At 46.0% G+C, this 12465-nt stretch overlaps 1 protein-coding gene across 1 annotated transcript in view; it reads right to left on the bottom strand.

Moving 5' to 3' along the window:
* Positions 1 to 12465, bottom strand: part of LOC143768176 (uncharacterized) — a 43057-nt gene extending 30592 nt beyond the window's left edge. The window contains exon 1 of the mRNA XM_077256866.1: positions 12457 to 12465. Within this exon, the coding sequence (XP_077112981.1) occupies positions 12457 to 12465 (9 nt within the window). The remainder of the gene's footprint in view (positions 1 to 12456) is intronic.

Below are 12465 nucleotides of genomic sequence, written 5' to 3'. Positions count from 1 at the left end.
GCAGGTGGAAATCAGTAGCCTTCCTACTAGCGCCTGTGTGTTGTAGTACCTCCCTGCTGAGCACCACGGGATAGTCCTCACAACTGTCGTGTATGTTTCTGTTCTCTCTCTCCGTCCCCCAGATGGTTTGGATAGGACACACCCGTATGAGGGGGTAGGCCTGGAGTTATTTTAAAGGGACCCTAGAGACGCCCCTCTCCCACAATTGCCTCTGTTGTCTTCATTACGTGTAAAGGTGAGACAGCCAACCTAGAGTTAACTGCCCTGCCGTAGTTCAAAGTAATGCGTAGAGCCTATTACTCCCTCGGTGTTCCGGCCGCTGGCTACGCGCCTCAGAAGGATGTTGCCGATCTTGGGGCACGACTCCTCCTGGTTTTATCTCCTTTGTGCTGTGATCTCGTTTCTCACTTCTCCACAATATACTTCGCTTCGTGTCCTTTCTTAGGATGCCGCCGCAATGAGGTGTAGGCACGGCTCCGTAACGATCTATCTCGTGCTAGGCCACTGTCAGGATCCCACCCCTGACAGGGACCTCCCTGAATCTTCCCAAGCAACGCTCTCTCTCACTAGGTGTTACCTGGGCAAAACCCAGTCAGCTTCTCCCTAACTTCCTATCCGACTCCCAGTTTTACCAGAGTGTGAGGAGTGGCCTAATACATAGAACCTTTTGCTCCCCCTGGTGGCCGGAGTGTGAAGTGTAGTGTGTGACTGTGATACCTGGTCAGGTGAACTCCTTTAGTGCCATCAGACGTACCATCACTTCCCCTTGTGGAAGAGCGACAATACTGCAACGACCAGGACTCTGGGCGCTGCATTTCCATGTGCAAATAAGAATAAGGATGATCCCTCTACAGTGTGACAGCCCTTCAGATATTTGTAGACAGTCTCCTTTTAGCCTTCTTTTTTGCAAGCTAAACATTCCTAGATCCTTCAACTACAGGTCCTTCTCAAAAAATTAGCATATAGTGTTAAATTTCATTATTTACCATAATGTAATGATTACAATTAAACTTTCATATATTATAGATTCACTATCCACCAACTGAAATTTGTCAGGTCTTTTATTGTTTTAATACTGATGATTTTGGCCTACAACTCCTGATAACCCAAAAAACCTGTCTCAATAAATTAGCATATCAAGAAAAGGTTCTCTAAACGACCTATTACCCTAATCTTCTGAATCCATCAGCGCCTCCCTGTGGTCACATGCCACGTAGGCGTCATGAAAACCCGTGCCAATCCGACCCATGACGCCTATGTGGCGTCATGGAATGATCGCGTCGCTGCAGAGCGGGTGAAAGGGTTAACTCCGATTTCACCCGATCTGCAGGGAGAGGGGGAGTGGTACTTCAGCCCAGGGGGGGTGGCTTCACCCCCCCCCGTGGCTACGATCGCTCTGATTGGCTGTTGAAAGTGAAACTGCCAATCAGAGCGATTTGTAATATTTCACCTAAAAAACTGGTGAAATATTACAATCCAGCCATGGCCGATGCTGCAATATCATCGGCCATGGCTGGAAATACTGAAGTGACACCCCCCCCCACCCCACCGATCGCCCCCCCAAGCCACCGATCTGTCCCGTAGTCCCCTCCGTCCTGTGCTCCGCTCCCCCGTCCTCCTGTCCGCTCCCCCGTGCTCCTATGTCACCCCCCCGTGCCCCGACGCCCCCCCGTGCCCCGATCTCCCCCCGTGCCCCGATCTCCCCCCCCCTTATACTTACCGAGGCTCCCGGTGCCCGTCCGCATCCTCCATGGGCGCCGCCATCTTACAAAATGGCGGGCGCATGCTCAGTGCGCCCGCCGAATCTGCCGGCCGGCAGATTCATTACAAAGTACATTTTGATCGCTGTGGTAGGTTCTATCACAGCGATCAAAATAAAAAAAATAATAAATAAACCCCCCCTTTATCACCCCCATAGGTAGGGACAATAATAAAATAAAGAAAATATTTTTTTTTTCTTTTTCCACTAGGGTTAGGGTTAGAACTAGGGTTAGAACTAGGGGTAGGGTTAGGGTTAGGGGTAGGGTTAGGGTTACGGGTAGGGTTAGGGTTAGGGGTAGGGTTAGGGTTATGGCATGTGCACTCAGTGCGGATTTGGCTGCGGATCCGCAGCGGATTGGCCGCGGATCCGCAGCGGATTGGCCGCGGATCTGCAGCGGATTGGCCGCGGATCCGCAGCGGATTGGCCGCTGCGAATTCGTAGCAGTTTTCCATCAGGTTTACAGTACCATGTACACCTATGGAAAACCAAATCCGCTGTGCCCATGGTGCGGAAAATTCCATGCAGAAACGCTGCGTTGTATTTTCCGCAGCATGTCAATTCTTTGTGCGGATTCCGCAGCGTTTTACACCTGTTCCTCAATAGGAATCCGCAGGTGAAATCCGCACAAAAAAAACACTGGAAATCTGCTGTAAATCCACAGGTAAAAGCAGTGCCTTTTACCTGCAGATTTTTCAAAAATCGTGCGGAAAAATCTCACACGAATCCGCAACGTGGGCACATAGCCTTAGGGTTAGGGTTGGAATTAGAGTTAGGGTTGGAATTAGGGCTAGGGTTGGAAATAGGGTTAAGATTAGGCTTGTGGTTAGGGTTACGGATAGGGTTAGGGGTGCGTTGGGGTTACAGTTGTGGTTAGGGTTGGGATTAGGGTTAGGGTTGGGATTAGGGTTAGGATTAGGTTAGGATTCCTCCTCTGATTTGGTCCCATTGTTTTTCCAGCACGTGGTTCGTTTACATGGCATTCCGGAGAACATCGTGTCGGACAGAGGTTCCCAGTTTGTTTCGAGGTTTTGGCGGTCCTTTTGTGCTAAGATGGGCATTGATTTGTCTTTTTCTTCTGCTTTCCATCCTCAGACAAATGGCCAAACCGAACGAACCAATCAGACTTTGGAGACATATCTGAGATGCTTTGTTTTATCAGGATGATTGGGTGTCCTTCTTGCCTTTGGCTGAGTTCGCCCTTAATAATCGGGCCAGCTCGGCCACTTTGGTTTCGCCTTTTTTCTGTAATTCTGGTTTCCACCCTCGTTTTTCTTCAGGACAGGTTGAGCCTTCGGACTGTCCTGGTGTGGATTCTGTGGTGGACAGGTTGCAGCAGATTTTGACTCATGTGGTGGACAATTTGTCATTGTCCCAGGAGAAGGCTCAACGTTTCGCTAACCGCCTTCGCTGTGTTGGTCCCCGACTTCGTGTTGGGGATTTGGTTTGGTTATTGTCTCGTTATGTTCCTATGAAGGTTTCGTCTCCTAAGTTTAAGCCTCGTTTCATTGGTCCTTATAATATTTCTGAAATTCTTAATCCTGTGTCATTTCGTTTGGACCATCCAGCTTCTTTCGCCATCCATAATGTGTTCCATAGGTCGTTATTGCGGAGATATGTGGCTCCTATGGTTCCCTCCGTCGACCCTCCTGCCCCGGTGTTGGTTGAGGGGGAGTTGGAGTATGTGGTGGAGAAGATTTTGGATTCTCGTATTTCGAGATGGAAACTTCAGTACCTAGTCAAGTGGAATGGTTATGGTCAGGAGGATAATTCCTGGGTGGTTGCCTCTGATGTTCATGCTGCCGATCTTGTTCGTGCCTTTCATTTGGCTCGTCCTGATCGGCCTGGGGGCTCTGGTGAGGGTTCGGTGACCCCTCCTCAATCAAGGGGGGGTACTGTTGTGAATTCTGTTCTCGAACTCCCTCCGGTGGTTATGAGTGGTACTTCGGCGAGTTCTGTCCATGGACTCCCTCTGGTGGCTGTGAGTGGAGCTGCTGGTTCTGAGGTTCCTTCCTCAGCTGACCTCGTTTAGTCCTAGGCTGGCTGCTCTATTTAACTCCACTTAGATCGTTACTTGATGCCAGCTGTCAATGTCCTAGTACTGGTTCAGTTCTCTCTTGGATCTTTCAGATGACCTGTCTACTCCAGCAAAAGCTAAGTTCCTGCTAGCTTATTTGTTTACCACTGTTTTCTTGTCCAGCTTGCTATCATGATTCTGCCTTGCTAGCTGGAAGCTCTGGGATGCAGAGTGGCACCTCCACGCCGTGAGTCGGTGTGGGGTCTCTTTTGCACACTCTGCGTGGTTTTTTGGTAGTTTTTATGCTTACCGCAAAGATACCTTTTCTATCCTCAAGTCTGTTTAGTTGAGTCTGGCCTCCTTTGCTGAAACCTATTTCATTCCTGTGTTTGTGACTTCCATCTTAATTCACAGTCAATATGTGTGGGGGGCTGCCTTTCTCTTTGGGGGAATTTCTCTGAGGCAAGTTAGGCCTTATTTTCTATCTTTAGGGGTAGTTAGCTCTTAGGCTGTGAAGAGGCGTCTAGGCAGAGTCAGGTACGCTCCACGGCTATTTCTAGTTGTTGTGATAGGATTAGGGGTTGCGGTCAGCAGAGCTCCCACTTCCCAGAGCTTGTCCTGTATTACTAGTTTGCTCATCAGGTCATTCCTAGTGCTCCTAACAACCAGGTCATCATAACAGGGTGCATTATATTAAAGGCTGTATTACACTATAGAGGCTGCCTATGAGGGTGCATTATATTAGGGGCTGCATTATACTATACAGTCTGCCTATGGGGAGTGCATTATACTACACTGCTCAAAATAATAAAGGGAACACTAAAATCCCACATCCTAGATATCACTGAATGGAATATTCCAGTTGTAAATCTTTATTCATTACATAGCGAAATGTGTTGAGAACAATAAAACCTAAAAATGATCAACGTAAATCAAAACTAATATCCCACGGAGGTCTGGAGTTGGAATGATGCTCAAAATCAAAGTGGAAAATGAAGTTACAGGCTGATCCAACTTCAGTGAAAATGCCTCAAGACAAGGAAATGATGCTCAGTAGTGTGTGTGGCCTCCACGTGCCTGTATGATCTTCCTACAATGCCTGGGCATGCTCCTGATGAGGCGGCGGATGGTCTCCTGAGGGATCGCCTCCCAGTCCTGGACTAAAGCATCCGCCAACTCCTGGACAGTCTGTGGTGAAACGTGACCTTGGTGGATGGTGTAAGACATGATGTCCCAGATGTGTTCAATCAGATTCAGGTCTGGGGAACGGGCGGGCCAGTCCATAGCTTCATTGCCTTCACCTTGCTGGAACTGCTGACACACTCCAGCCACATGAGGTCTGGCATTGTCCTGCAATAGGAGGAACCCAGGGCCAACTGAACCAGCATATGGTCTCACAAGGTGTCTGAGGATCTCATCTCGGTACCTAATGGCAGTCAGGCTACCTCTGGCGAGCACATGGAGGGATGTGTGGCCCTCCAAAGAAATCCTACCCCACACCATTCCTGACCCAATGCCAAACCAGTCATGCTGAAGGATGTTGCAGGCAGCAGATCGCTCTCCACGGCGTCTCCAGACTCTGTCACATCTGTCACGTGCTCAGTGTGAACCTGCTTTCATCTGTAAAGAGCACAGGGCGCCAGTGGTGAATTTGCCAATCCTGGTGTTCTGTGGCAAATGCCAAGCATCCTGCATGGTGTTGGGCTGTGAGGACAATCCCCATCTGTGGACGTCGGGCACTCAGACCATCCTTATGGAGTTGGTTTCTAACCGCTTGTGCAGACACATGCACATTTGTGGCCTGCTGGAGGTCATTTTGTAGGGCTCTGGCAGTGGTCCTGCTGTTCCTCCTTGCACAAAACTGAGATAGCGGTCCTGCTGCTGGGTTGTTGCCCTGCTACGGCCCCCTCCACGTCTCCTGGTGTACTGGCCTGTCTCCTGGTAGCGCCTCCAGCCTCTGGACACTACGCTGACAGACACAGCAAACCTTCTTGCCACAGCTCGCATTGATGTGCCATCCTGGATCTGCACTACCTGAGCCGCTTGTGTGGGTTGTAGAGTCCGTCTCATGCTAACACGAGTGTGAAACCACAACCAACATTCAAGTGACCAAAACATCAGCCAGAAAGCGTTGGTACCAAGATGTGGTATGTGGTCCCCACCTGCAGAACCACTCCTTTATTGAGGGTGTCTTGATAATTGCCAATAATTTCCATCTGTCGACTATTCCATTTACACAACAGCATGTGATATTGATTGTAAAACAGTGTTACTTCCTATGTGGACAGTTTGATTTCACAGAAGTTTGATTTACTTGGAGTTATATTCTGTTGTTTAAGTGTTCCTTTTATTTTTTTTGAGCAGTGTATATTGAGGATTGTCTGGTGCGTTATACTACATGGAGCCTATCTAGGGGGCCATCATACAGTGTGGAGTTTAGTGTTATAGCTATCAAACAGTTTGGGGCATACCAAAGGGTCAGTATATATGCAGACTGTGAGCCCTCGCGGGCAGGGTCCTCCCTCCTTATGTACCCGTGTGCATTGTTTTTTGCTCATGTTTAGTTTTTATTTGTCTATATTTGCCCCCTTTTCACATGTAAAGCGCCATGGAATAATTGGCACTATAAAAATGTACAATAAAAATATGCAGTATTATACTGTGTATAAGAGAGCATCATATTTTATAGAGGGTAGCTTTAAATGGGGGAGACTTGGGACATTACTAAATGTAAAGTGGGCACTTATTGTTATAAGGGAACTCAGGTTACTGTGACTATCAAAGGGGCACACAGGGCAATATTACTTTTACGGGACAAAATGTGGGCACTGTTTTCTAGGGCACTTGCACCCGGCATTACTATATTATGGAGAGTTGCTTTAGAATTTAGAAGGCACAGAGAACCACACAATAGGTGCAGTAATAGGGACACATACGGCAGCAGCGGCTCAGTATTGGGGTATCAGGGGCAGTAATAGGGACACATACGGCAGAAGCGGCTCAGTATTGGGGTATCGGCAGGATGAAGAGTTTGTGCAGGTTGGGAAAAGATGGTGATGGGGCTGGAATATGAGAAGTGAAATGGGTCTTTGTTGTATTGTCTGCAGATGAGTCCTGGGTGGAAGAAGTTGTCATGTCGATCTGGGCCAGATGGAAAAGACGAGAATAATGAACGATTCCATGAGAAAGAACATCAGCGGTAAGTCATTATCTGTAACTGTGCTGTGATCTCTTATATGTTCTGTAGGGCTGGTATCTACCACTGACCATGTGGTGGTAATATCCATATTGGTCTTTATATAGAGATTATTTTCAGCAACAGCGCTGTCATCTGCTGAGGTTCTCCTCCAGAATTAGGGCGCGTCACCCAGTTGCAAACAAGGTTACCTGGTTAGGGGCCCACTCAGAAGCTTCGCCCCCCGAACCAAAACCTGCCCAGCGCTCACGCTTAGCTGAATGCTGCAAAAGAGAAAATTACCTATATTCCCCCTTAATGGTATGTCTCCATGTGGCGTATTCCGAGTGCTTTGGACCCAGCAGACACCCGCCCCGTCCAAAGTGCTGCCGGCTTTTGTACGCGCAGTGATTCCGCATGTGTTCATTGAACCATCCGGAATCACATCTTATACATAGAACCGTGCTATTTATCTTGCAGAGACTGTGCATCTCCGCAAGATAAATAGACATGCTGCAGTCTATAAAGACGCACCGGATGTGCGTATACGCAGGTCTGCCACCTGTGTCTTTGTACGCATAGTGGATATGGGATTTCAGAAAATCCCCTCCATTATGCTGTAACATCTGGACGCTGCGGCAAATGCGCCACGTGGAAAGATACCCTAAGCATTACTTTTTCAGTCAATGCAGAGCGAGTATCAGTCAGGGTTGGGAACGAGGTTACAGCCGCTGATCTGTATACAGAGAGCGGTGATTGAAGTGGGCAGACCGCTGTGACTGCACACGGGGGAAATAAAGTTTATTTTCTCCCCTCAGCGTTCAGCTAAGTGTAGGCGCCGGGCAGATTAATAAGGGTATTAACCTGCAGATTAACCCCATATCTGCAGGTTAATATGTTTGTGTGTAGCCCATTCACTATCTCCATCCACCCCCCACCCCCTGAAGATGGCTGGACCATCATTGTAAATACATCATTGTAAATACACACCTGTACTTTGTATCTCCCCCACCTCATTGTAGATTGTAAACTCTCACGAGCAGGGTCGTCTTATTGTGCTTTATTATTGTATTGCTAACATTGTTACCTATGATTGTTGTTTGAAAGGGCTGCGGAATATGTTGGCGCTATATAAATAAAGATTATTATTAATAGCTTTTTTGTGGTGAAAAGTTCCCTTTAACTATGTAGTTAAAATGCGACAATAGAATGAGACAAGATGGATACCACAAACACAAAATGGAGTCTGTTCTCACACAACAGCTTCTTCCCTGAGTGATTTTTCTGATTTGAAGCAAAATGTGATTCACAGTGTTGGTTATTGGCACCCCTTCTTTTCTTTCATAGACTGTACAATATCTTCAGAAATAAATGGAAAGGTACCAAAGTTATATCCTCAGGATTTTTTAATTAATGGTCCAAAGTAATACAACACTAGAACATTGTTTTTCAGCTTACTTGTTTGGTATTCAGCTCATTTCAACTTCTGCATAGATCCTGCATGTTTCCAGTCCCCTCTATTCAAGTCAGCAAGCATATGTAATGGTACGTAGCTTATTCATCTTACTTTGCTTGTCCCTTAACACTGTGAGGTCATGTAACTTTTTTTTTTTAAGAGGTCTATGATCCATGTAGGCCTGGATACTTGTTTATCTGTTCACTACATTTATAGTATCCTGCTGTCTTAACTTAGTTTGATTGATTGCTAACGAAGTAAAATAGTGAGAGATCTTGGAGCTAGCCTCCTATATATTCAACCATAGCCTGGGGAAGCATTTATGTACATTTAACCGAAGTACCGGGCAGTTATACCATGGCAGTTAGTCAGGGCAGGACACAGGTAAGACAATTAAACAAACCTATCTGGATTACAACAAATCTTCACCATATGCATTTGTATCATTTATATCCTGGTTTCTGTATTCACTCACATTCACCATCCTTGCATTAACTCTTTACACTCCATCCATATTGGCCCCTCAGTTCTCTCTTCTCCTATGTATAGCACTCACGCTCTTTTCACATTACTAAACAGCACAGATCCATTCAGTCTCACCTTCCAACACAAGAAACGCTCTCACAGATCACTTAACCATCTGTTCACTTATTCTATCCTCCTTCTTCTAGTCACAGGAGATTTCGCTCCCAACCCCAGCCCCCCATGTTATAGTAAGTTGCACCCCTCTACTTCTACACTCAAACTCCTCAAATCTCACTAAAATTCCCTGCGTGGCTTCTGTCTCTTAAAATTGTGCCCTTTGGACTTCTTGCTCAGTGTGTAATAAACTCTCATTCATCCATGACTTCTTCCTTCTCTTAACCTTCTGGCTCTTACTGAAACCTGGATTCAGCAGTCAGACACCACCACCGCCGCTGCTGCTCTCTCATATGGTGGACTACATTTCTCTCATACCACAAGATCGGACAACAGAGCAGGTGGAGGCGTTGGTCTGCTCCTATCACCCAAATGTACCTTTCAGGTTATTCATCAAGTACCCTCACTTAGCCTCCCTTCTTTTGAGGTCCATGCTGTCAGGCTCTGCATCCCCTTCTCCATGCGAGTGTTAGTGGTGTATCTTCCTCCGGGCCTCTCTCATCAGTTCCTGGATCACTTTGGCACCTGGCTCTCACATTTTCTATCCTGTGATATCCTCACCCTCATCATGGGTGATTTCAACATCCCCATTGCTCCTCCCCCCATCTGCTACTCACCTTTTATCTCTAACCTCTAGTTATGAGCAAGTATACTCGTTGCTTGGGTTTTCCCCGAGCACGCTCGGGTTTTCCTGAGCACGCTCGGGTGGTCTCCGAGTATTTCTTCTCTTGGTTTTGCTTAGTGTCTGATTTCACAAACTCCCCTCTCCCATTCTCTGACCATAACCTTCTTTCATTCTCTATCAAGAACTGCCGTCCCGCTCTGGTCACCCCCACTTTCCACACTTATAGAAATATACAGGCCATTAATACCCAGAAACTTATGAAGAACTTGGAGTCATCACTGGCCCTTATCTCCTCCCTTTTATGTCCTGATTCTGCACTGAAGCATTACAATGAAACACTGCAAAATGCTCTGGATGGCAACTCGACACCGACGGCGACATCCCTGACACAACCTGCAAACACGTTTCCTACAGCGGTGCTCACCTCTCCAAACAAATCTATTTCAACACCCTCATCACCTCACTATCCAATAACCCAAAACTTCTCCTTTGACACTTTTCATTCCCTACTCAACCCAAGAGTGCAGGCCCCAACCACGGATCTCAGCGCTGACGATCTGGCCAATTACTTCAAAGAAAAAATTGACCATATCCGACAGGAAATTTTCTCTCAATCCCCTCATACCATGCACTATCTTCCTTCCCCCACTGCATCTCGCTCACTCTGAGATTTTGAACCTGTCACAGAAGAAGTGATCAGGCTTCTTGCATCTTGCTTCCAGCAGAATTTAAGTCCGCAAGGACAGGGTCCTCTCCCCTCTGCACCATTCTGTCATTGTAAATTTGTTTACTGTAAACGTTATCTATAACCCTGTACGTAACCCCTTTTCTCATGTACAGCACCATGGAATTAATGGCGCTATATAAATAAATAATAATAATCTTCTCGCCCTACTACTTGCACCAGTGACTCCATTTCATCACATTTCCTCCAGTCCCTTTCCCCTTCTGTCACAACTCACCTAACAAAAATATTCAGTCTCTCTCTCTTCTGGTATCTTTCCCTCCCTATTTAAGCATGCCATCATACATCCATAACTTAAAAAACCATCCCTTGACCAAAACTGTGCTGCTAACTATAGAACTATAGTTAATCTCTAAACTCCTGGAACACCTACCGCTCTTTACAGTCTACCGAAACTGCCCTCACTAAAGTCTCTAATGATCTACTAACAGCTAAATCTAATGGTCACTACTCTATGCTAATTCTCCTGGATCTTTCTGCAGCTTTCGACACTGTGGATCACCAGCTACTCCTCCCTATGACCCGCTCCATCGGCCTCAAGGACACCATTCTCTCCTGGTTCTCCTCCTATCTCTCTGACTGCTCCTTCACTGTATATTTTTGCTGGCTCCTCCTCATCTCATCTTCCCTTTACTATTGAGGTTCCTCAAGGATCAGTCCTAGGTCCCCTCCTCTTCTCTTGGTATACTGCCCCTATTGGACAAACAATCAGTAGATTTGGATTCCAGTACCATCTCTATGCCGATGACACCCAACTATAGACTTCTTTGACTGACATCACGCCGGCCTTTTTAGAAAACACCAGTGATTGTCTTAACGCTGCATCCAACATCATGTCCTCCCTCTATCTGAAACTGAACCTGTCAAAAAACAAACTTCTTATGTTTTCTCCCTCTACTAAGCTACCTATGCCGGATATTGCCATTTCCGTGTGTGGTTCCAACATTACTCCCCAGCAACATTCCCGCTGTCTTGGGGTCATACTTGATTCCGAGATTTCATTCACCCCCCCACATCTGATCACTGTGTCGCTCTTGTTATCTGCACCTCAAAAACATTTGTAAAATTTGACCCTTTCTTACGTTCCACTCTGCAAAAACTCTTAGGGCTCATACTCGCGAGAAATACGGTCGAGTGCAATCCGTAAAAAATATAAGAATATAAGACATAATTTCAGTTGTTTCACACTTTTTTGTTAAGTATATAATTCCACATGTGTTAATTCATAGTTTTGATGTTTTCAGTGTGAATTTACAATTTTCATAGTCATGAAAATACAGAAAAATCTTTAAATGAGGTGTGTCCAAAATTTTAGTCTGTACTGTGTGAGATATATATATATATATATATATATATATATATATACATACATACATACATATACACACACACACACACACACACACACTACAGACCAAAAGTTTGGACACACCTCATTTAAAGATTGTTGCGTGTTTTCCATGTTAACTCATACTTTTATTGATCAAATGAGTTGCCAAATGAATAGAAAATCTAGTACAGACATTGACAAGGTTAGAAAAAAAGATTTTTATTTGAAATAATAATTTTCTCCTTCAAACTTTGCTTTCGTGAAAGAATGCTCCCTTTGCAGCAATTACAGCATTGCAGACCTTTGGCATTCTAGCAGTTAATTTGCTGAGGTAATCTGGAGAAATTTCACCCCATGCTTCCAGAAGCCCCTCCCACAAGTTGGTTTGGCTTGATGGGCACTTTTTGCGTACCACACGGTCAAGCTTCTCCCACAACAGCTCAATAGGGTTGAGATCTGGTGACTGCGCCACTCCATTACAGATAGAATACCAGCTGCCTTCTTCCCTAAATAGTTCTTGCATAATTTGGAGGTGTGCTTTGGGTCATTGTCCTGTTGTAGGATGAAATTGGCTCAAATCAAGCGCTGTCCACAGGGTATGGCATGGTGCTGCAGAACGGAGTGATAGCCTTCCTTATTCTAAATCCCTTTTACCCTGTACAAATCTCTCACTTTACCAGCACCACAGCAACTCCAGATCATCACATTACCTCCACCAT

Source organism: Ranitomeya variabilis, chromosome 4 (assembly GCF_051348905.1).
Source record: "Ranitomeya variabilis isolate aRanVar5 chromosome 4, aRanVar5.hap1, whole genome shotgun sequence".
NCBI classification, from domain to species: domain Eukaryota; kingdom Metazoa; phylum Chordata; class Amphibia; order Anura; family Dendrobatidae; genus Ranitomeya; species Ranitomeya variabilis.
Note: the sequence above shows the minus strand (reverse complement) of the source record. Positions and strands in the feature narration are given on the sequence as shown.